Source organism: Pelobates fuscus, chromosome 13, assembly GCF_036172605.1.
Source record: "Pelobates fuscus isolate aPelFus1 chromosome 13, aPelFus1.pri, whole genome shotgun sequence".
Lineage (NCBI taxonomy): Eukaryota > Metazoa > Chordata > Amphibia > Anura > Pelobatidae > Pelobates > Pelobates fuscus.
Window position 1 is genome coordinate 33,903,436 of NC_086329.1, and position 24,443 is coordinate 33,927,878.

At 42.0% G+C, this 24,443-nt stretch overlaps 1 protein-coding gene across 4 annotated transcripts in view; it reads left to right on the forward strand.

Annotated features, from left to right (window-relative positions):
• BEGAIN (brain enriched guanylate kinase associated) overlaps window positions 1-22,748 on the forward strand; it is a 213,026-nt gene extending 190,278 nt beyond the window's left edge. For 3 of the 4 annotated variants that reach the window (XM_063439149.1, XM_063439150.1, XM_063439151.1), the window contains 3 exons: window positions 14,741-14,848; window positions 18,437-18,520; window positions 20,403-22,748. In XM_063439149.1, coding sequence (XP_063295219.1) covers window positions 14,741-14,848; window positions 18,437-18,520; window positions 20,403-21,779 — 1,569 coding nt within the window. In that variant the 3' untranslated portion in view covers window positions 21,780-22,748. The remainder of the gene's footprint in view (window positions 1-14,740; window positions 14,849-18,436; window positions 18,521-20,402) is intronic. The other variant, XM_063439152.1, reaches the window with a different exon arrangement.
• Window positions 22,749-24,443: the final 1,695 nt, after the last annotated feature.

Below are 24,443 nucleotides of genomic sequence, written 5' to 3' on the forward strand. Positions count from 1 at the left end.
ATTCAAGAATACTGACAGGAAGCATCGCGAGATCACGGAGGAAAGGTAAGAATTGTGGGAAAATTGCTTTGACCACAGGAAACGGTGCACAGTTTGTTCCTCCGTTGGTCAAAGCTGGTCAAGCATAGGAAAACTCCATAAAACAAAGTAGTCCCTACTTTGTTTTAAAAAAAACTAGAGCAGATAGGAAGAAATGAAGAACATATCCTGACAGAGGGAGAGAAGAGGAGTCGATTAAAGAAAGGCAAGTTCGGCATCACAATGCCGCTTTAATACCAGTTGTTATTTTTTAAATACCTCTATGGGACCGGACTTAAAACTAGAAGGGTAAAATTTTGAATTTTTCTTTAAATTGGTTCTTATTACTGGATGTTGGGTTGGTTTGGTGCAGAGATAATCTGTGGGAGTATCAGTGTCAGTTTGTAAAGTGTCTTTTGCACCAGACTTATTTATAAATAAATTTTTATTTTTTTTTAATGTAGCCATCCTAACAAATTTGTTATTATCTGAAATGGGTTAAAAGGATTCTGTGGGGGCAGATTTGCTTAAAACTGAAATTTGGGTGGAGGTAAACAATGTTTGTGATAGATTAAAAACACTGTGATCGGGGGGCGGAGCCTGACCGCAAGACGGAGTGGACGTGGGTTCCGTGAGCTCCTGTCCGGCGGGCGGGAAAAAGACGAATAACGCCGGCCTTGAGGCCCGAAGAAGCACCAGGGTGCACTACCCACGTTGGGGGTGCACCACTGAAGCGAGGCATACCACCCTGACGCCCGTAGGGGCCAGGGGCACTGAAAACCGGGTGCGGCCTACCGGAGCTGATACCTGGGCATAGCGCCCGTTCGCCCCGACCTCAGAGCTCCCAAGCGACGCAGCAAGCACCCTACCCCCCCCCCCTTTGGACCGGTGGGGGATATCCCGGTCCCCACTGGCCACTCTGAGGGCTTACTGACCATGCAGCAGGCAGGGGTATTACCCCAAGGAGACGCAGCCAAGATGGCGGCCCAGCAAAGGCCCAATCCAAACGGAACAAGCTCCCGACCGCCAACGCAGGCACTGGAGACATTTGATAGGCTGTGTACAAGCTTCTGGACGACGCTGTGCAAACGGGGAATGTCTTATAATCAAGCGGTGAGAGCAGTGGCTAAGCTGATCCGCCCTGCGGCCCGGCGCCGCCACTATGATCCCCGGCCTCAGCCCCCTAGAGCAGTTCACCAGCTACACAGAGGCAAGCGACAGACAAGGCAGGAAAAGGCGCCGAGAGGCTCGGGCATAATCACCCGCCCCCACGCTCCCAAACAAGCCCCACATACAAATACATCAGCGGACCCAGGCCTCAGAGACCAGCACGGCACACATCTGCCCCTTATGACCACAGTCTCTAACCGGGTCGGAATTCAAAAGTCTACCCCACAGCCTACCGAAGAAGCCGAATCCCACAGCAAAGACACCCCTAAGAAGGCTTCCAACGCCAACCTCCGGGACATCCCCACGCTTGTGCTACCGCTGAAGGGGATCGGCTGACCGAGTACCCATTCACGCAACTGGGACGTACAGTAGATTAAAGGGGTGGCTGAGCGACTGCTGTACCTGCAAAGAGTCCCTTACCTTCACGCTGTTGCCATATATTACCTCCCACTCTATAATGAACTTACCTAAACAACTGGCATCACTGCCGTTAACAGGGATCGGCTGATCCTGATGCTGGACTTACCGCTAGATTCCAGGGCTACCTGCCAGGGACATAACGCTGAGGGTCCATTGTCAACACTCACGGCTGGCTTACCACATTGCTCGACGCAACCGTGACGTTTATATGCCAGCCTGGTTGCTCCGATGTACCGACTGATGCTCCTGCATGCATAGTATAGTTAAATAACTAGAATGTCCCTATATTAGAATGCTTTGCTTTTGTCTTAAAGTTTAACGACTCTTAGCCCACGACGAGCACACTACCATAACACTAACGCGAAGGCGGACTTCATCCTATGTTGATAGCTTGCTATTACATAACAGTCTACACAAGATCAGTGCAACCTATATGCACATCACACATAAACCAACTACTGATACACTGCAAATCGTACAGCTACTCCACACCTATGTTGGTATAACTAATCTTGTACTGTTAAACGTTAACTAAGTTATATTTTATTTTGTTTTACTTTAACCTAACGATTTCACTGTCTAGCCAGGCTTGTTATCACTACATAAAATGTACAAGCTCTTAAGCCACTGTCTAACCTTAGCACATCGTTAAACACGCTGTCGTGGAGTCTGTATATAACGTGTAAACAGCTATTTCAATTGAAGCACAGTCTTGATTCACCTAAACCTGTTTAAACGCTAACAAATCGTTACACCTACATGTTAGACCTCTTAATTATCGCTACCTGTCCCATTTAAAAATGTATGCATACCCTATTCACTTTAACTTACCTGTGTAATCCTTCTTAGATAAGCTATTGATACTGGTGAAACTATTGTTACTCTTAATAATGTTACCCAAGCATAATCTACATAATCTAACTGACGTTGCTCATTTATCAGTAACTTTATCAAATGCATGTTTAGCGTAGAATATGTAAAATGACTACTAATTTTACAAAGCTTGTAAGCATACAGTTAATCGATAAGCTTGTTTTAAACCTTAACGAACACTCGACATGTACTAGACTAAAATCTAAACGTTGTTCATCTGTTCAAACTCTCTAAGCAAAGTTCATCATTCCAGTTTATCTCCTTACCTTTTAAAAAAAAAAATTGTGTGCAAGATCTCATGTCTACCCCTATGTTCGAATTGTACCTAACGAGCTAGAGGATTGCCTTTGGGGTACCTCATTAGCAATTGTTATCACTATGCGCACTTCAAAAATAAAGAATTTAAAAAAAAAAAAAAAACACTGTGATCTTTTTATTTTATATGGGTTAGTGCCTCTCTAGCCTTTCTCTTTTGAAGTCTTCTTCCACCTCTCCCTCCTCTAAACTTAGGCTCCACTTTTTTGCTCTTGATTGGTATGGGGTTTGGGAGACTGGGTTGGTGTGTGGTTGGATTTCTTAAAAATGTTCCTTATTTTCAATTTCGGAATCTATAGAGAATAGTTGGTATCTATTTTGATGATTGTAATTTATAGGCGATTTTGTTTGTAGTTTTTATGAGTATATATTTTTCTTTGTGACCTTGGAGTAGTGTTGTAAGAGTCTCTTCTTTGTGTAGATGACTCATAGGTCATAGTGTTGGTTTTCCTCTGAATGGGATGGTTTGAGCAGTTTGGTGATGATACATGTTTCTTAGGAAAATGGTGTGTAATTTCTTTGTGGTGATTGGTAGTTTCTCTTACCTGTTCTATTGTATTCAGTGTGTGGTTGACCTGAATAATGTTTGTATATCTTTGTTGATTGAATCTGTTTGGGGGGTGTTGGGGAATATAAAGTGATGTTCTTTCAAATTGGTTTGGATGATGTCATACATTATGTGCATCTGATTTTGCACCTTGATTGTGGTACTTTGGGCTTGGATTGTTGTAGGTAGAGGTTTCTGAGACTTATTTCTTGTTTGGGTGATATTTTAATATTGTGTTTAATAAAGGTACTCTGGCTATTTTTAACTACATTAATTGTGCCGTTTTACTTTTTTTTTATCACCTTTTGCTACTATTTTTATTTTTTTTTACTGTTGCTGCTTGGTATCCGGGTTTTATTATTCCAGTTGAGTATTACTCCAAAGAAATCTCAGGTGGGCATTATACCATTCACGCCTGATTAATTGAGCAGTGCGCCTGCTCAATCAAATGTGAGTACACATTTTTATATTTATACTCCTATTATATTTTTATACAGTGAGCACTATTTTGTCTCCCTTTTTTTTTTCTTTTTACCCTACATTAGACCATGTTGCCTTTAAAATACCAATTTTTATTGAACTTATTACCATACTGTCTTTGTTTCCACATACGGATCCCACTAGTGGTTTCCATCCGGCTCCTACAGAGAACATTCCTCCCAAAAGACTGTTGGCTCTCCCTCTGGCAGGGCCGGATTAACATAGGGGCTGATGGAGCTGCAGCTCCAGGCCCAGGCCCAGGCCCATGGAATAGGCCCATTAAAAAAAATATTCATCTATACAGCAGAATCAAACTGTAAGTAGTTTGTTGGTGATTTTACAGAATTTTCTCTTATATCACTCCTTGTGATTTACATCATGTGATGTCATGCATAACTAATTAATTATACAAATGATTAAGGCTGGTATTTTTTTCCAAGAAAGGTGGCAACCCTAACTACTCTTCACATACTCTTGCTTAAAGGAACACTATAGGGTCAGGAACACAATCATGTATTTCTGACCCTATTATGTAAAAACCACCATCTAGCCCCCCCTGACCCCATCTTGCCTCCCTAAATATAGTAAAATCGTACTTGTATTAAAGTCTGCAGATGCTGGCTCTGCCTCACTGACATAATCAGAAGTGGTGGTCTGATCAAATTATAATGCTTCCCCATAAGATTGGCTGAGACTGTCAACTAGGCAGATCAGGGGCAGAGAAAGCACAAGTCAAACATAGCCCTTGCCAATCCGCATATCCTTATAAAGATACATTGAATCAATGCATCTCTATGAGGAAAGCTCAGTGTCTGCATGCAGAGGGTGGAGACACTGAATGGCAGTGCTGCACACTAGGCAGCAAGGCCGGATTAACATAGGGGCTGATGGAGCTGCAGCTCCAGGCCCAGGCCCATGGAATAGGCCCATGGAATAGGCCCATTGTAAAACGGGCAATACAAATGTCTGTCTCAGTATAAACAGAGATTATTCTGCAATACCAGCGCCGGCCAGTAGGGGTCGCTGTTTGTGTGGAGAGAGGCAGGGATAAGAAGTTACAGCATCTCCCTCCCTGCCTCTCTCTACTCACTGATCCACGGGGGAGCAGCTCTGCACAGAGAGTCCAGACAGCAGTTTCGAGTCTGCGAGATATGGGGACGGTGAGAGACTTGGGGACGCTGAGACATTGGGACATTGGGACACTGGGAGACATAGGGACACTGGGGAGCATGAGGACCCTGAGACACTAGGGACACAGTGGCCCCATGTATCCCAGTGTCCCTGGTGTCTCTGTGTCTCCGTGTCTCCCAGTGTGCCTGGTGTCTCTCAGTGTCCCTAGTGTCTGTGTCCCTAGTCTCCCAGAATGCTCTAGTCTCTCAGTGTCCCCATGTCTCTCTCAGTGTCTCAGTGTCCCCAAGTCTCACAGTGTCCCAATGTCTCTAAGTATCCCCTAGAGAAGAAAGACTTACAGGCACTCTGAATTCAAGCCACAGGCAGTTTTATTGTAACAGAATGTAACGCTTGAAAAAGACCTTTACGGTCGAAACGTTGCGTTACATTCTGTTACAATAAAACTGCCTGCGGCTTGAATTCGGAGTGCCTGTGAGTCTTTCTTCTCTACCTATTATCCTGGGATTGCTGGTCCTGCTCTGGAGCACCCGAGGCCACTGGGAATGAGTGCGGTTCCCACCATTTACTCTGCTTTTCTAAGTATCCCCTAGTGACATCAGGACACTGGGAGACATGGGGACACAGACTCTAAGGGACACTGGGAGACATGGGGATACAAACACTAGGGGACACTGGGCGACATGTGGACCCTGAGACACTAGGGGACACTGAGAGACATGGAGACACTGGGGGACACAGGGAGACATGGGGACACTGGGCGACTTTGAGACTTGGGATATATGGGGCACTCCCAGTGTCCCCATGTCTCTTAGCCAGTGTCCCTAGTATCTCAGTATCCCCATGTCTCTCAGTGTCCATAGTGTGCCACTGTCCCTAGTGTCTCAGTGTTTCCTAGTCTCCCAAAGTCCCCTAGTCTCCCAGTGTCTCAATGTCCCAATGTCTCCCAGTGTCCCCATGTCTCCTAGTGTCTCAGTGTCCCCTAGTATAAAAGAAAAAATCTCAGGCACTCACTGTGATAGATTTAAGCAGGTTTATTGGACACCGCAACGTTTCGACCTGTACCCAGGTCTTTATCAAGTCTCCAGTATCCTCTATGTATCACACTGTCCCCTATGTATCACAGTGTCTCAGTGCCCCATGTCTCCCAGTGTCTCTGGTGTCTCCCAGTGGTTGTCCGTAGTGTCTCAGTGTCCGTAGTGTCTGTGTCCCCTAGTCTCTTAGAATCCCCTAGTCTCCCAGTGTCCCTATTTCTCACAGTGCCCCCAAGTGTCTCAGTGTCCCCTAGTATAAAATAAAAAATCTCAGGCACTCACTGTGATAGATTTAAGCAGGTTTTTTGGACACCGCAACGTTTCGACCTTTACCCAGGTCTTTATCAAGTCTCCAGTGTCCTCTATGTATCACACTGTCCCCTATGTATCACATTGTCTCAGTGCCCCATGTCTCCCAGTGTGTCTGGTGTCTCCCAGTGGTTGTCCGTAGTGTCTCAGTGTCCCCTAGTCTCTCAGAATCCCCTAGTCTCCCAGTGTCCCCTCATTTCACAAAGTCTCCCAGTGTCTCCGAGAGTCTGTGTCCCTAGTGTTCCCTAGTATCTCGGTGTCCCCGTGTCTCCCAGTGTCCCAATGTCTCTCAATGTCCCCTAGTGTCCTAGTGACATGGGGACACTGGGAGACATAGGGACACAGACACTAAGGGACTGGGAGACATGGGGACACAGACATGCCCTGTTTTTGTGTATGTTCGCCCCTTTTGGCAGTTCTGGTTATGTGATTTGTGTCAGTGACCCTCCCTTTTACCTCATCCATAGACTTCCTGCTTTACTGGACACTGATGTTAGGGGGTATGGTATGAGATGGGTTTACTTGAAAGATGAAAGTGTGAGATTAGCATAGGGTATGTGTTTTCTCATAGCTGCATCCTATGAGTTTCTCTCCAGCACGATCTCCATCAGATGCATGACGCTTAGGAGGTAGGACTGTTTTAGTGTTTTTGGTCAATAAGATTTTGTAATTAGGCCCATCATAATTGTCAGCACCAGGCCCACTGAGCTCTTAATCTGGCCAAATCTGGCTAGTGGAGTTATTTTCTCTGAAAAGACAGTGTATAATGCAAAAAGCATGAAGGGAATGATTCTACTTACCAGAACAAATACAATAAGCTGTAGTTGTTCTGGTGACTATAGTGTCCCTTTAAGTTTGGAAGCTCAAGAGGGATGTATGACAACAAAACATGTGTGGACTGGCTGACAATAAAATTAGTTTAGGTAATGCAGACTTTGGTTTCTCTAACACTGTGGCATGTCCCCTTTCTTCTACACTCACTACATACACCTTTACTCTGTCCCAGACTATATACCAAGAACTTCTGCCTGCTAGTAAGATAAGGAGACAAGTGGACATGTGAGTGCTAGGGGACAGTCCTTAGAAAGCGTGGAGTAGATGCATTATTTGATGCATTTATGTCAAGCTCAGGGTGCTGCCTGCATATTATGCCCTTAGTTGGACAGCCTGCATGATGGGCAGGCAGCCCGACATGCATTCATGCCAGGCTGGTTTTCCAATTCTTTGGACAAACATGCCCCCTTTTTGGGCATGTTCACTCCTTTTGGCAGGTCTGGTCACGTGATTTGCGTCAGTGGCCCACCCTTTTACCCTGCCCATTGACTTCCTGCTTCACTGGACACTGCTATTAGGGGCAGTGGTGTATCCTGGTTTTGTGCTGCCCTAGGCAGGACAAAACTCAGGCGGCCCCCTACCCCCCACCCAACCCTTCCCCCCGCCCCGCCTTCTAAATACACACACACACACATTCACTGACAGATACACATACATTAGCTAACAGACACACACACTCACTAACAGACACACTCAGACTCACTAACAGACATACACACACACTAACAGACACACACTCACTGACATACATACACACACTCACTAACTGACACACTCACACACACTAACAGACACACACACACACTCACTAACAGACACACACACACTCACTAACAGACACACTCACACTCACTAACAGAAATACACACACACACTCACACACTCACAGACACACTCACTGACATACATACACTCACACACTAACAGACACACTCACTAACATACATACACACACACTCACTAACATACATACAAACACACTCACACACTAACAGACACACTCACTAACAGACAGACATACACACACTCACACACTAACAGACACACACACATTCACTAACAGACTGACACACACTCACACTCTAACAGACTCACACTCACTAACAGACAGACATACACACACACACATACACACTCACTAACAGACACACTCACTCACTAACAGGCACACTCACTAACAGACAGACATATACACACACACAGACACACTCACTCACTAACAGACACACTCACTCACTAACAGACACACTCACACACTAACAGACACACACACACTCACTCACTGACACACACACACTCACTCACTGACACACTCACACACTAACAGACTAACAGACACACGCACTAACAGACAGACATATACACACACACACAAACTCACATTAACACACTTTTTTTTAATTTACCCCCTCCCCCCAGCCTCCTTACCTTTGGGAATGCTGGGGGGGGGGTGGGGGGGATCTCTATCTCCTTGGGGTCTAGTGGGGCTGCCGGTCGGGCTGCTGGGCTGGTTTGCTGGGCGGCTAGCGAGGGAGCACTGCCTCTGAGCACTCTGCTCAGCTCCCTCGTGCGCCGCAGAGTTAGGCTGGGAGGCGGAGCCGGAATATGACGTCATATTACGGCTCCCAGCCTCACTCTGCGGCGCGCAAGGGAGCTGAGCAGAGTGCTCAGAGGAAGTGCTCCTTCACCAGCCGCCCAGCAGCCTGCACGCCAGCGCCTGCCCACCAGCCCAGCATGTCAGTTAGCCACAAGGCATTTGCTATGGGCATTTGGGGGCGGCTTTTTTTGCCGCCCCCTGGAAATGCTGCCCAAGGCAAATGCCTTGTTTGCCTCGCGGCTAAAATGTCCCTGATTAGGGGTTATGCATTTACTTGAAAGATGAAAGCATAAATTAGAGAGAGATTAGCATAGAGTATGTGTTTTTGTATAGCTGCATCCTTTCCCTCCAACACCATCTCCATCAGATACACGACGCTTGGGATGTATGGTTGTTTTAGTGATTTTGGTCGATAAGATTCTGTAATTAGGCCCATCATAATTGTCAGCTCCAGGCCCACTGGGCTCTTAATCTGGCCCTGCCCTCTGGCAAGGTTTGTATTAGGACTCTTTTTGGCATTTGTGGTTTTAATTTAACATTGCTATTGGACTCTTTTTAAGATATATTTTTAAGTACTTAGCTTTTTTCTTTGGCGCAACCTTTTTGTATTGGAGGGAACCCTACCCTAGGTTTGCTGCCTCTTCTATAGTGTTGGATTCTCTAGTGCTGTTTCCTTTGTTTTGTGTTTTACCCTGTATTATTTAAATAAGACTCCTGGGCTAGCCATATATCTTATCTGGTGGTTCAGTGCTGTAGTATCCATGTGGTTTTTGACCTACTGCCTTTTCTATTACTACATTTAAGCTTTTTTTCCATCCCTTACACTTTATTCACCCTTTCAATAACTATTACATATATTTCCAATGTAACCTCATTCAGAAAAATATTTCTAATTTTTAGTAACATACTTTTTTTGCTATTAATAACTGTGACATCAGCATTCTCCAAGAACATGCCACCATTACTTCTATCATGTCACCAATTCTGACAAGGCAACATAACCTCTCAGTCCTCGGAGAATAGGCAGCAAAGGTTTTTACGTGTGTCTTAGCTGTCAGATCCTTCTAGATTCTGACACACAGAAATGATAATGGCAGCATGAGATGGGCATGTCTTCCCCACTGTAGACTTGGGAAGATAACGTTCATCTCAGTGACATGAACCAGAATCCTCTTATTCCCTGTTCGATTTCCGCAAATTGATTGTATTTCAGAAGACTGTTGTATCCAAATAGAGAAAGATAGCTAATGTAACCCTTGAGAGTAAAGATAATATCTGTGAAATAGGCCACAGCTGCTTAAATGTTATCCCACAGGTCGATCTGACCCTGAAGGATTATACTAGCCCCATTCTGTTTGTACACATCATACCTTCAGCTGTATTCAAAAGCATAGACTTTATACATAAACACCATTACAAAGATGGAAAGTACTAAGTCTATAAGTATCGCAGGGAACAAATGTTTTAACTCCGTGCTAGAGGTGTGAGCAATTACTCTACAATATACATCACCATTCCGGACCTCAGAGGGTGAGAATCTGGTTTTATGCAAGGATAATTTCACATTAAAACTGAATTTTAAAGAATGAAAGCATTTTGCAACAATGGTGAATTTTATTTGTGGAATATTCACAGTATGTGGCCGATACCAATCCTACTTATTTTTCATAATATATATGGCAATCTGGGTAAATGCCCAGAGGCTTCTCAGTAATGTTGATACTTATGTTGCCATCATGCTATTTCTGATTTCTGTGAGCTTTGTGTGTGCCATGGTCAGGTGGACAGGCGTATTTAAAAAAATTGGTGCCATATGTTGCCACTGGGGGCATCATTGGACCTATAATATCCTTACTTACACCATTTTGGTGGGTAAATGTATTTTATTCTCTTGCATTAAATTAAAAACAAAAAATGCGATACAAATTCCAAGAGAAATAGCTCACAACCCAAATTGTTACCAACTTTTGATTAGAAGGTTTGTTAAGGTATTGGTAGCCATTTTATGGCATTGATTAGGTATGAAGATTCCTCAGTATGGTTATACAATTACCAAGGAATATAGACTGTGCATTACAGAGCCAGGATCACACTATGTAACAACAAACATGATTACATAGTGTTGATTTGGAATTGCGGGTTGATAGTCTTCCCGTGCACATTGCCAAACAAATTCAAGAGCGATTTTTGAAAAGCATGTTGAAGTTAAAGATCTTCCATGGTCTCCCCAAGCACAATACACAAACTTAAAGGATCACTATAGGGTCAGGAACACAAACATGTATTCCTGACCCTATAGTGTTAACACCACCCCTCATGCCTCCATAAATATAGTAAAAATCTTACTGTATTCAAGCCTGAAGCTGTAAATCTGCATGCTGTTAGACTCAGAAAAACAAGCATTCTGCTGACATGTGGTAGCCTGATCCAATCACAGTGCTTCCCCATAGGATTGGCTGAGACTGACAAGGAGGCAGATCAGGGGCAGAGCCAGCATGATTCAAACACAGCCCTGAACAATCAGCATCTCCTCATAGAGATGAATTGAATCAATGAATCTCTATGAGGAAAGTTCAGTGTCTGCATGCAGAGGGAGGCGATACTGAATCACAGGATGCTGTGCACAGTGCTGCCCTGTGCTCTGCTGACAGCAGATCTGAGTGGATTGAAGGTGTTTTATGCCTGCATCAACTCTGAAGTCCCTTTGGTTCACTCTGAGTGACTGCAACTGGAGGTGTTCCTAGCTTTCAATGTAAACACTGTAGAAAATACAGTGTTTACATGAGAAAGGCTGCAGGGAGCTATAGTTCTCACCTGAACAACCTCATTAAGCTGAAGTTGTTCAGGTGACTATAGTGTCCCTTTAATATTTTATCACCTTAGCCATCAATAAGCTGAAGGCTTATGCTTTTGAACCACATCAGAACATTGCATTCTTGTATGACAACCTTAGTTTATTGATACTAAATGTTTTATTTGTTTTACGTTTAGTCCTCCAATTTATGTATTAAATATACCTTTGCCTTTACTTACCCTTTAGTCGAAAATTCTAAAGGCCTAGCAGTGGTTTAGGTCATTTTACTATAACAAAATATTTTTTGGTTTCAAGTAAAGTGCAACTCTATTTAGAGTATCTATAAAGCCGTGTTGTGCCAGAAACCACATGGTGCAATAATGTTTTCAGTCTATTCTTTATGTTATGTGTTCAGGACGATGCGGTTATAAACAACCTTTTGTACACTGCTGTAACGTTGACCAATTTTCTCTGCATGCCGAAATCGAGGACATGCCATTTGAGACATGCAAAACAAATGCTGTTGTGTAGACTGTTAAAGTCTGATTGAGCTGCAGAGTGAAGCTGTTAAAGCGAATATACTTCTTGGTAGATGCACAAAACCGCTTGGAGCCATTGGCTGTAACCATTCGTCCACATTTCCACTTGATATGAAACAGAAAAGAAAGAAAAGCAATTTTCAATCCCAGGCGACTGTTTATAAATAAACAAGCACGTCGTATGTAAATGGTAGAGGAGATAAAGCAAGGATACAGTTTCTCCAACAAGACTAGGATTAACCACCTAAATTCATTTTTCTGTAGTACAACTCTCTGCATTGTCCCTCACTTTTTTTATTTTTCAATTTGTGTTTCGAAATATGAAATGCCAAGTAGTGGATTTACAACGGATTCAATGTGGTTGGACCACTAGTGATGCTATTAAGCATCACCAGATATTTGAAGAGTCCACAGCAACAAAGACTCCCCTATATATGGTAGAAGATCTGTCCATGAGCTGCGCTATTAGTAGCAAAGGATATCTATTCTTCTCCTTGATCATTATGATCTTTAAGAAAATGATAATGAGCACGTTAATACAGTTCCTATACTTTCTGGTCCATAAAAATATTCCATCTCTAGCAGTAGGTGTTGTAAGCCAAATAAATGTCCTACAAGCAGTTGTTCTCCTGCTCTGTATGCACTGTAGTTGCTGTGATTCTTTTTTGCTTGCTTGAGGAGTACAGAAAAATAGTAAAAGATTAAAAATGATGGTAAGCCTACTTAAATTTGACCTGTCACTAGTGATGATACCCGCAGTCAGAAGTGTATATTGAGCAGTAGCAGGTGGGGGTAAACCTCAACATCAGTGATTTTCCTCCATAGTCTAACACCATATTTCCCACAAGTTGTCACTTGCCAGGATTTGTCACACATGCAAGAAAACACAAAATGTCCCGCTGTGGAGAGTCCACCAGAGGTCAGATGTATCTTCCACAAATTTTCTTGTTCTTATGTCTTGTTTCTACATAGGCATCTTTTGTTTGAGATAATACTAATCATGATTTGTGACTGATGTATAAAGGAGATCTGGGTAATGTAAAGATTGTCTGCCTTTCCATGCATTTTCTATAGAAGTACGAATACAAAGTAGCTCCTCCTTCACCTATGGTTTTACCATTAAACTAAAATAAACTTTTAAAACTATATTAATGTAACATATAGGGAATATTTATAGGATATATGTATTTAAAAGAATTACCTTTACAGCACTAAAAACCATATTGGTGACAAATCCAACTAGGAAAACATTAAAATTATTTTCTGATAGGACAGACTAAGAACTAAACATACGATTTCAACTCTAGACTGTAAGCTCGTTCGAGCAGGGCCCTCATCTACCTATTGTTCCTCTGTCACTGTGTAATTGTCTCATGTAGTGTAAATTTCCCCCCTTTCATAATATTGTAAAGCGCTGCGGAATTAGTTGGTGCTATATAAATACCAATAATGAAAATTTTGCAGAATATCATACTTGGTGTCATTGCAAACATATCCTTTTGGTTGCCTTCTCAATTATCCATCCATAATGGGAAGAATACATGAATCAGACCTAATGTAAAGTACTAGAGCTAGTCACCACCCAGACCACCAGAGCACCTACTCCCTCTTCTCTCTCCCCTCCTCTTATCCCACAAATCCCTCATATGTGTATTTTTCAACTAAGGGCTTCTATTCCTGTCAGAGACGCGGGAAATCTTTTATATTCAATACACATGTGTAATTCGTTTCGTTCCGAATGTAAATTTGAACGAATTTCGGCAATTCGGACATTCGGATTATTCCGAATTGCCAAACCCAACCCGAATTGCCGAATTTCGTAAGTGCTGAATTTTGGAAGTACCAAAGTGCTTCCGATTTCTCAAAAGTGGCAAAACAAGAAAGGGAGGGAAAATTACGTGAATGATGACCAGAATCTACCCCTAACCCTATTCCTACCTCTGCCCCTAACCCTAAATGTGTAAGTGGTTGTGGTGGTAAGGGGTTAGGTTTAGGGAATTACTGAAGTCCCGAATTTCAGAGGTGCTGAACCATGCTCATCCCCAATATTCAATGTTGCCTCATGCGAATGTATCTCAGTCCTATGAGAAAATAAATAACTGACCACAGGTCATAGACGCTTTCATTGTTATGCACTACCCCAAAACCCCTGACTGTGTGTACTTTTTCAATGTAAATTTTCTCCCTTCTCTTTGCTATTTATTTTTATGCATTTTCACTATACAACAAATAAAACAGACCATACTATTATGTAAACACACTATGTTTGTAAACTGCATATCTGTTGATCTGTCCTTAATATAAAGAATGTGGAATAAATGCATTACTGCCACTGCCAAGCTCCAAAAATGTTCCATGAGGTATGGCCATGGGTACCTTGTTTGCCCTTATAAGCAGCATAATTCAAAATAAGTAGTCAAATCAGAGACTGAGCAAGTATAGTGGACGATTGTAGGCTATTCCTTTTTTTTTTTTTTTATAGTTCTTTCTCTTATAGGGCACAACACAACACTCTCTTCCAGTTTTTAACAAAGAATCCTTAGAAATATTAAAAGAACAGACATATACTTTCAATTTGTTCAGAATAAACAACCTCCATGGACTAAGGCCCGGAATCTTGCCTTAATCTGTGATGGCTTTTTTATGTTTTAAGGAAACTGATATGAGCTCTTTAATTTCCAGGGTCAACATTATGAAGAAGAGAAGAGAGCATTAGGCCATGAAGTAATTGCACTCAATAACCATTTACTGGAAGCCAAGGTGACGATTGATAAATTATCCGAAGACAATGTAAGTATTTTCCCCTGATTGAATACACTGTGACATTAGTACGAGGCAATGTAATAATGTATGAAAGCTAGCATGATGGGAAGTCTTCAAATAAATAGAATATACTCCAGAAAATATGTTTTATGAATAAGCAAGGACAGGCTTTATTACAGGCTGAATGTCTACGCTAAATAGAAATAAAAAACCTAGAATGACAATGTATTAAAATAGACATAAGGATGTCCTCAGAAGATGATGTGTGCTGGTTTTGTATAATAAGATTGTGCATGTTTATTTTTTTAATTATTTTGTTTGCCAACAGAAGTCTACACCTCTAACCAAACACTGTTCTACTCTAGTATTCCATTATATTCACAGACCTGTTCCGATGTCTTTCCGTAACAGACAGGGACATAGATAAAAAGACAGTTTCTCGGGCAAAGTCCAAAGGGTTGGATTCTACTGCAGGAGGTAGACGTAACACAACAGTCGTTCTCCCATTGACAATTATGAGAAAATGGCAAATGCATTTTGAAAGATATGTTTAGCTCTTATAACAGAATCTATCCATAAATGTGGCTCAATCACTAGCAAGATCATATCTCAGTAATTCTACATTCAGCATTTTGCCCAAGAATTAAAGTTATATAGGCAGCAGACTCCATACCTCCCTGATCTCAGTTCTATTCTTAGACACTATTACACTAATCTGCCCCGTACCACTGACGCTGCCCCTCTTCACAGACTAAAAAACACAATTAAGAAGTGCTTGTGGCTAGTGTAACCTGTGACTCCAGTTAACAGCCTTGTTGTTTTGTTTCTGTTACCAGTAAACTAAATACATGGGTATAAAGAGAATGCTGAAGGGGTGGTTGGTGTCGATCGGAACATGTGAATTTCCAATTTAATTTATTTTACGGAAAAGACAAGATCCATGAGTATCTTACTCCTATAAATAAATCAAGTGAAATATTGTTTCTTTAACCATTTCCATTTTTAACCCATATAGGTTTACAAACGTAAGACTTGTATATACATTCCGTAAAGACATGTATGATGCTTCCGACATGTTCTTTGTTAGGGCTTTGTATTGTATTGTCTTTTATTTTTGTTCCAAAATGAGTAAATACTTTTGTCAATGAGCAACAAGCAATGATCTGAAATAGCTTGGACCTAACACTTTCCATCTCCAACATTTCACTTCTGGGGAAATCTATACCAGTGCCCGGTAAACATGTCAAAGTTGTTTTTGGTCCATGTTTCTTAATACTCTGCTAGATTTTATGCTGGTAAAGGGACACTGTAGGCAGTGTAGCCATTTCATCTAACTGAAGTGGTTATAGTGCCTGTTCCTTCATTCCATGTCAAACCACTGGAGGTTTGGCTAAGGTATGGCTGAGCGACACAGAAGATATAAAATGCTGGGGACTCTCATATAGTATTTAACCATTAAAAACCGTTGAACAAGGAATGGAAGGACAGAGCCAGGGGACTCCAGGCACTATAACCACTTAAATGAAAGAAATTGGTTACATTGACGAGAGTGCCCCTTTAAAGATTTATTTTCAGCTTGCTAAATCTTTCTGCTAAAGAGAGTAGTATTAGTAACTTAGAAACATAGAATGTGACGGCAGATAAGAACCATTCGGCCCATCTAGTCTGCCCAATTGTCTAAATACTTTCATTAGTCCCTGGCCTTATCTTATAGTTAGGATAGCCTTATGCCTATCCCATGCATGCTTAAACTCCTTTACTGTGTTAACCTCTACCACTTCAGCTGGAAGGCTATTCCATGCATCCACTACCCTCTCAGTAAAGTAATACTTCCTGATATTATTTTTAAACCTTTGCCCCTCTAATTTAAGACTATGTCCTCTTGTTGCAGTTATCTTTCAATATCAATATATTTGGGGTAAAACATAGTCCAGGTGGAAATATGGTAGACACGACCCTTACATGTTTGTATTGTATTCATCCTGAATTAAAAGCCCAGGTTCTGCTTTGTTACATAATGTATTGCTTTATGTATTTTGAAATGTGTGTGCATTGAGAAGGGGAGTAACACTGTCACTTCTCTGGAGGGGAAATATGTTTAACAAACATGTTATTTGTTACAATGGAAAATTTTATTAAATTTAGAAATCCAGATCTCTTTATCCTGAACTGGGTGCCTCCATCCAGGGTCAGTGCAAAGATTTTTGGCTACAAAAGATGCATTTTACCACCCCCCTCCCCAAAAAATATGTCTTTACCTGTGTCTTGTAAGGCCCCTTTTAGATGTCTTGCCTTCTTTAGCCCCATTTGTGTTTCTTATCCCCTATTTTGAATGTATTGCCCTCTTTTACCCAAATGTTTGTCTTACACACCCTTTAGAGTATCTTTTTCTCCCTTTTTTGTGTCTTACACTTCCTTGTGTATCTTTTTAGAATACCCGCTTATGTATCGCTTACTTCCCCATCAGCCCCATTTTTGTTTTATGTACTTTACAGCACCATTTCTGTATCGCTTTCACCCCAGCCCCATTTATGTGTCCCTTTCACCTCAAGCCCCATTTCTGTGTCCCTTCCACCCCGGCCCCATTTCCTTGGCTCTTCCACCCTAGCCCCATTTCTGTGTCTCTTACACCCCGGCACCATTTCTGTGCCCCTTTTACCCCAGCCTCATGTCTGTGTCCCTTTTACCCCAGCCTCATGTCTGTGTCCCTTTTACCCCAGCCTCATGTCTGTGTCCCTTTTACCCCAGCCTCATGTCTGTGTCCCTTTTACCCCAGCCTCATGTCTGTGTCCCTTTTACCCCAGCCTCATGTCTGTGCCCCTTTTACCCCAGCCTCATGTCTGTGTCCCTTTTACCCTTGCCCCATTTCTGTGTCCCTTTTACCCCTGCCCCATTTCTGTGTCCCTTTTACCCCACCCATCTCTGTGTCCCTTTTACCCCAGCCCCATTTCCGTGTCCCTTTTACCACAGCCCCATTTCTGTGTCCCTTTTACCCCAGACCCATTTCTGTGTCCCTTTCACCCCCAGACCCATTTCTGTGTCCCTTTCACCCCCAGACCCATTTCTGTGTCCCTTTCACCCCCAGACCCATTTCTGTGTCCCTTTCACCCCAGACCCATTTCTGTGTCCCTTTCACCCCGAGTCCCATTTGTATCTCTTAAACCCTACCAGCCCCATTTTGGTGCCCATTTTACCCCAGACCCATTTCTCTGTCCCTTTCACCCCCTTTGTGTTACTCTTTCTCCCCTACCAGGATCTTTGTGTGGCTCTTCCTCCCCTCCCAGGCCCTTTGTGTGGCTCCTTCAACCCTCCCAGGCCCTTTGTGTGGCTCTTCCTCCCCTCCCAAGCCCTTTGTGTGGCTATTCCTCCCCTCCCAGGCCCTTTGTGTGGCTCTTCCTCCCCTTCTAGGCTCTTTGTGTGGCTCTTCCTACCCTTCCAGGCCCTTTGTGTGGCACTTCCTCCCCTTCCAGGCACTTTGTGTGCCTCTCTCCCCCCCCCCCCCCCCCCCAAATAAACCAAATAAGAAAAGCATAATTGACAATAAATACATGTTGTCCATATTGTGAATAAATAGGTAGTTCTAAGTATTTTAATGTTTTCTGTGTTTGCATTTAGGAGCTGTATAGAAAAGATTGCAATTTAGCCTCTCAGCTGCTGCAGTGCAGTAAGAGTTACTTCCGAGCACACAAATTATCAGAGGTAAGAGAACGGCTATTATTTAATAAATAGATATTGATTTCCTGCTATACAGGTCAAGGGGAATTGCATTAAAGCGAGCACTTCATATAATTTGATAAAGCATGAAACATTGTCACTATGATATGTTCATATTTCTATGGGGGGGGGGGGTACAGTTTCCGAGATAAGTTGTTTATTATTAGATTGCCGTACTTGAGAATGTACACATTCACTTTATTTTCCTCTCTTATATGTGAGTTGATAAGGGGCATAAAGTAGATAGAGGTCCAAGGGACTAGGTCATCAATAGTCCTAATAACTACCCTGGAAGTTGATGAAACCAGGTGAAACCCAAGTTGGCCAGCAATTTTGAGCACAGGGGCAAAGCTTATATATACAATAAATGTTGCAGAGTAATGCTTAGTGTATTGAGAATGTTAGCTTTTCAATAAAGATTGCTAAACAAGATGCATAGTATCCCCATGGAAAAAGCACAGTCAGGATCCAGTTATGGTAAAACACAAATTACCAAAGACTTGGGAGCAATTTGCAACATCAGTGAGTCTCCTTTTCCTCGCATTAATAAAGAAAGGAAAAGGGATGGACTGGGATATGGCAATTATAACAACCTTGAATAAGGACAGTTAAATACTTAAAGGGACATTATAGTCACCAGAACAACTACAGATTAATGTAGGGGTTCTGGTGTCTATACATTGTCCATGCAGGCATTTTAATGTAAACACAGTATTTTTAGAGAAAAGGCAGTGTTTACTTAACTGCCTAGGAACACTTCTAGTGGCAGTCACTGAGACGGTCATTAGAGGTGCTTCCTGGGTCAGTGCTGCACAATGTGTAGCACTCATGTTCAGCGTCCACACACTCCGCATGGAGGAACTGAATGTTCCCCATAGAGAAGGTTTGATCTTCAGGGCTGAACTCAGATTGCCCCCCAAAGGGGCAAAAAATCTTCATGTTCTCAGATCGAACTACATCGATTTAATTCTAATTCAACATGCTTCTTAAATAAGTGGATCAGATGAATCATTACTTGGCAGCTTAATTTGAGGGTACGGGAAGCATGAGCCATCTTTGTTGTTTACCAAGCATGGGATGTCATGTTCTACGTGCTACATCTTTAAAAATAAGAAGAAATAATAGGGCCCTGATTCATTAGAAATACATCATGTAAGCTGGAAAGTTGAGATTAATTTAAAAAAAAAAAGTTAAAACAAAGGAATTTATTTAATCTCTTTATTTGATGGAATTTCAAATAAAAGCTTTCAATTGAGACTGGCACAGCACTGTGGGCGTTAATGTCCTACAACACGGCAATGGAGATCTACCAGTCATGTACATGCACCTGGTGTCAGACAGTGAATGAAAACTGACAATTAGTCTCTATGATCTTCCCTGCTTCTGTGCAGGAAGTAAAGCAGGAAACACCATAGAGACTAACTATTTTCAAACGCTGTCTGACCCAAGGGGCATGTATATGGCTGAAGGGTCTTGTTGTATACTAAAGGAAGGGATGTGTTTTTCTATTTTTATTTTTTTACATTTACCTTATTTATGAGAAAATAATTGTCCTTTCAATTTATGATGAAATGATTATTATATTAAAAATTTTGAGGTGACAGTTGTCCTTCAATGATAAATCTAGACATAGTTTTACAGCCACCAGCCAATGTCTAGAATAGATATAGACTTAGCTGAAGCTTGCTCTTGCAAAATGGACACCCACATGGACTTGATTTGGCTTGTTATAGAAGAAAGGGGTATTATATCAATCTTTCATGATAGGTGCACTTTAAAACAACTGCTGATTTTCCATAGTTATAATTTCTGTTTTCATTCAAATTAACACACTTTTTAATTAGCTCATCTTTTTGTTTGTCTGCAGCTGCCAACAGACTTCCAGGAAAGAGTAAGTCAACATATGGAAAAATTTGGATGTAGCCTTACTGTGCCTCTTTGTAACACATCATATGCTGATGGAATTCCTACTTGTGTCATTGCTAAGGTGTTGGAAAAACCTGATCCTAATAGTCTGTCTTCACATCTATCAAGTGCTTCAATGAGAGACCTTAGTTATGAGCATGGCAGTCAAGAAGCCGATGACAAACTTCGCCAACGGCCACAGTTCAAGTCGGAAATCTACTGCAGCGACACTGCTCTATACTGCCCCGAAGAGAGGAGAAGAGACAGACGTCAAAGTTTTGATGTACAAGTGAAAGATGAGGTGTTTTTAAGATCTCAAAACTCTACAGATAGCACTGTAGAAGATGGTTTTCACTCAAGTTTCTCACATGAAGCCTTCAATGAATATGTAGCATCATTACCAACCTCCAGTTCATATTCGAGCTTCAGTGCAACTTCAGAAGAGAAAGAGAACAACCAAACCAACACTCTAACTGCCTCTCAACAGGCCATATATATGGGTAACAGAGATGATCTTTTTGAGAGAAAGTCAACAACAGGTTACGAGCATTCAGCAAGTCCAAGATTTGTAAAATCGAAGTCTGTCCAGCACATGGAGCACAGCCCTGAAAATACTGCATCACCCAATTTTACTAGATCATCTTCCTATGTAGAAGAACCTTTCAATTTCACCAGAATGCGCACACAACAGACATTAAGTGCTCATAAATCACACAGCGAGTGTAGGAGCTCCCACCTATCAGAAGACGACTTACCAACACGTTGGCGTCAGCTAAGTGTCGAGGACATTGGAGCTTACTCCTACAGCAATACTGGACGTTTATCACCATGTAGTTTTACGGAACAGTATTTCGCTCATAGCCCTGTTAAGCAGTTAGAAAGTAGGATGAGTCCCTTGTATGCAAGTTACAAACAGGATAGTTTTTCGGAAGGCGAAGAAGTTTGTCAAAGTAGGATGGGGGATTCCTGTTTTCTGAGAACAGACTCTGGCTTAAAAATAGATATCAGTGCCAGCTGCCAAAAAGAAATGTTGTCTACGTTTAAAGCGAAGGAAGTAAGAGACCAAAAAGGTGAACGCATGTCGGTCCAGATGGCAAATAAAAACGTAGATACTGGTGCAGCAGCCAAGAGGGAATATGTGGATGTCAGCCCCAATAGCTCTGCCGAATCTCTCACTCAAAGCCCTATAGAGGGTTCGGACATGCACCAGTCTTCCATCGACCAAGGACATGCAGGTTTTCATGGCAAACCCCAGCAGTTTCAAAGAACTGGGAGCATTGGTTTAACCAGAAAAGATAGCCTGACAAAAGCACAATTGTATGGGACCCTTTTGAATTAAAGATCTTCCAGATTGCAATAAACGAGAGAATGGAGAAACTCGAAGTGATAAAAAAAAAAGTCAATGTGAGATATGTTGCATTTAACAGGGGTCTGCTGTTGGTGGCAGGACGGAACAACCTGGTAATTCTTTGAGTATTTGTGTATCTTGCACTTTCTTGACAATGCCCCTTAAATGTGTCTACTATGACCTTGTACGTATGCAATTTACCTCATTAAATATGTGCATAAGGTCATCTAAATAATGGTTTCTTACTACAGACAAAATCCTGTTTACGCCACAGATCACGGTTTTATAAATTTTGTGCACATATGAATAAGGCTGGGACTTCATTTAAAAAAACAGACATAGAATTTCATGTTTTAACCAAAGTCTGAAACCAAGACAACAGTTCAAGCCATCTAAAAAAGATTCTCAAAGACGGAATAAAAAAAGAATTAATGCAGTTTTACTATACCTGAGCAGGAAAATTAATGAATCAGGTCTCGGAAGTGGCAATGTGAAATGTGCCCAAATACGTTACTATATATATACATATATTTAGGATTTTTCAATATTCTATGAATGGATTTATCCATGTTTTTTTTAGATTATATCCACATACTAGTTTTTAATTTAAAAAAAAAACTGGATAAATCTGGTGCTGCTTTGAACCAAAGCAAAATTCCATTGTATCTCGTAACTAGGCACCGAGGTTAACGTTTTCTTTTTGCTCTCCGATAAATGTGAATCATTCAACAAAAATCTGTATATTTTCAAATACTCTCTTTCTAACAAAATTGTATTTACATGTTAATAACAATTCTGAACCATATTAACTTGAATTGCATTACTTATATAAAGTATTTTTGTTTGTGTTATTCGGTTTGTGGATATTGGATGTCCCACTGCATAGTACGGTGATGGCTATGCTTTGGCAATTGAGATACCGTGAGTTACATTTCTCACAATGTTCTGCCAAGTTTTTGGCATTGTCAAAGTAGGATGGGGCAATGTTCTGCCAAGTTTTTGGCATTGTAGTTAAAAAGCAGTCATCACTCAAAACTCATGTTTTTGTTTTCCAACAAAGTACTAAAAGTACTAGATCTGTGATGGTCTGTGATAAGGACATCCAGGCATCCTATAGTGCCAGGAAAACAAGTCCGTTTTCCTGGCACTACGGGCTACTGGAGTGACCTTCTCCCACGGGGCCCCCCCTCCCATGGGGCTGAAGGGGTTAAAACCCTTTCAGCCACTTGCCTAAATCCAGCGCCGATGTCCCTCAGTGCTGGGTCAGGCTCTGCCCACACTCCTCCCGCACTGACAGCCGGCTGGGGAAACCTAATGCGCATGCGCGGCAACAGCCACGCACGCATTCGACTTCCCCATAGGACAGCATTATTCAATAATTTCCTATGGGGAAAATCTGACGCTGTAGGTCCGTGAGGATGTCCAGCGTCAGATAACGAACCAAAACTCAGTTTGGATTCCGGAAGCCCTCTAGTGGCTGTCTGTTAGACAGCTACAAAGGGCAGACTTAGAGCTGCAATTGCAATGTTTTACATTGCAGCACTAAGTGCAAAAGGGTCACAGCACCCAGACCACTTCAATTAACTGAAGTTGTCTGGGTGACTACAGTGTCTCGTTAACGGGTTACTTCAAGCATCATGACCAGTTAATTGATTTTAAGTTGTCATGGTACCTGGAGTCTGTAGTCTGACACTTGAACGCACCGAATGCTGGTGCCAGACAGCCAATGTCAACATGGCCAACTGCTCTGTACTGCCACTGTCCTTCACTTGGCTCTTCCTCCTTGGTTTCCTCCCCCCTCAGGTCAGCGGGCATGACATGAGCCAATGGGTCAAGCTGCAGCAGGGATAACTCGGACTCTGCAATGGAGGTGAGTTTTTAGCATCTGTTTTTTTAAACTTGGGGTGCCGGGAGGTGGACCTTTACTAAAAGGGCTACTCTGGCAAAAAGCAGTGCTAATCAATCAAGTGTTAACAGTTAATCAGTTTGAATGAACCAATATTTAGAGTAGCTGTTTAGAGGTGAAATACAGAGTTCTGAAAGCACCTTATATTTATTGTTGTGTTAAGCCTTTAAATGGACTCTGTCACCTAAACTATGTTTACAATAAGAACATCCAGGAAATGTACACATCAAAAGTCAAATGGTTCTAGATTAGAAGACCCATAGTGTCATCTACAAGTAGCACCACATGGAAATCCCCTGACTGTGATTGGGAAATAATGCACTGTTTGCAATTTAGACACAACAAAACCAAGATCAGGTTTTTTTTCTTGATAGCTCAAATAGCTCATGTTTTTGTGTGTATAATGGCATAAAGTGATCTTTTACCTAGTATCAGGCGGAAAGGTCTCTCTGAAATATAGTGCGATATCCTGGCTGGCACCAAGACTATTCCTGAAGTCCTACCCAGCCGGATAAGTGGACTGTGCCTACCACTAGCACCACCTGCTTACCATAGGGATGACGCCCCTCTCTCTGCTGAGAAGGTAAGCAAAATGGAGAAGACGTTTAAAATTGCATATTTATTAAACTTGTGCATGGTGGAATAATTTGGTTCTGCCAAATCACTTTGTCCAAACCCCCCCCCAAAAAAACCTATTTTTTTTAAAAATAACTGTTCGGGTAGCCAATTATGTGAATATGGTCCATACA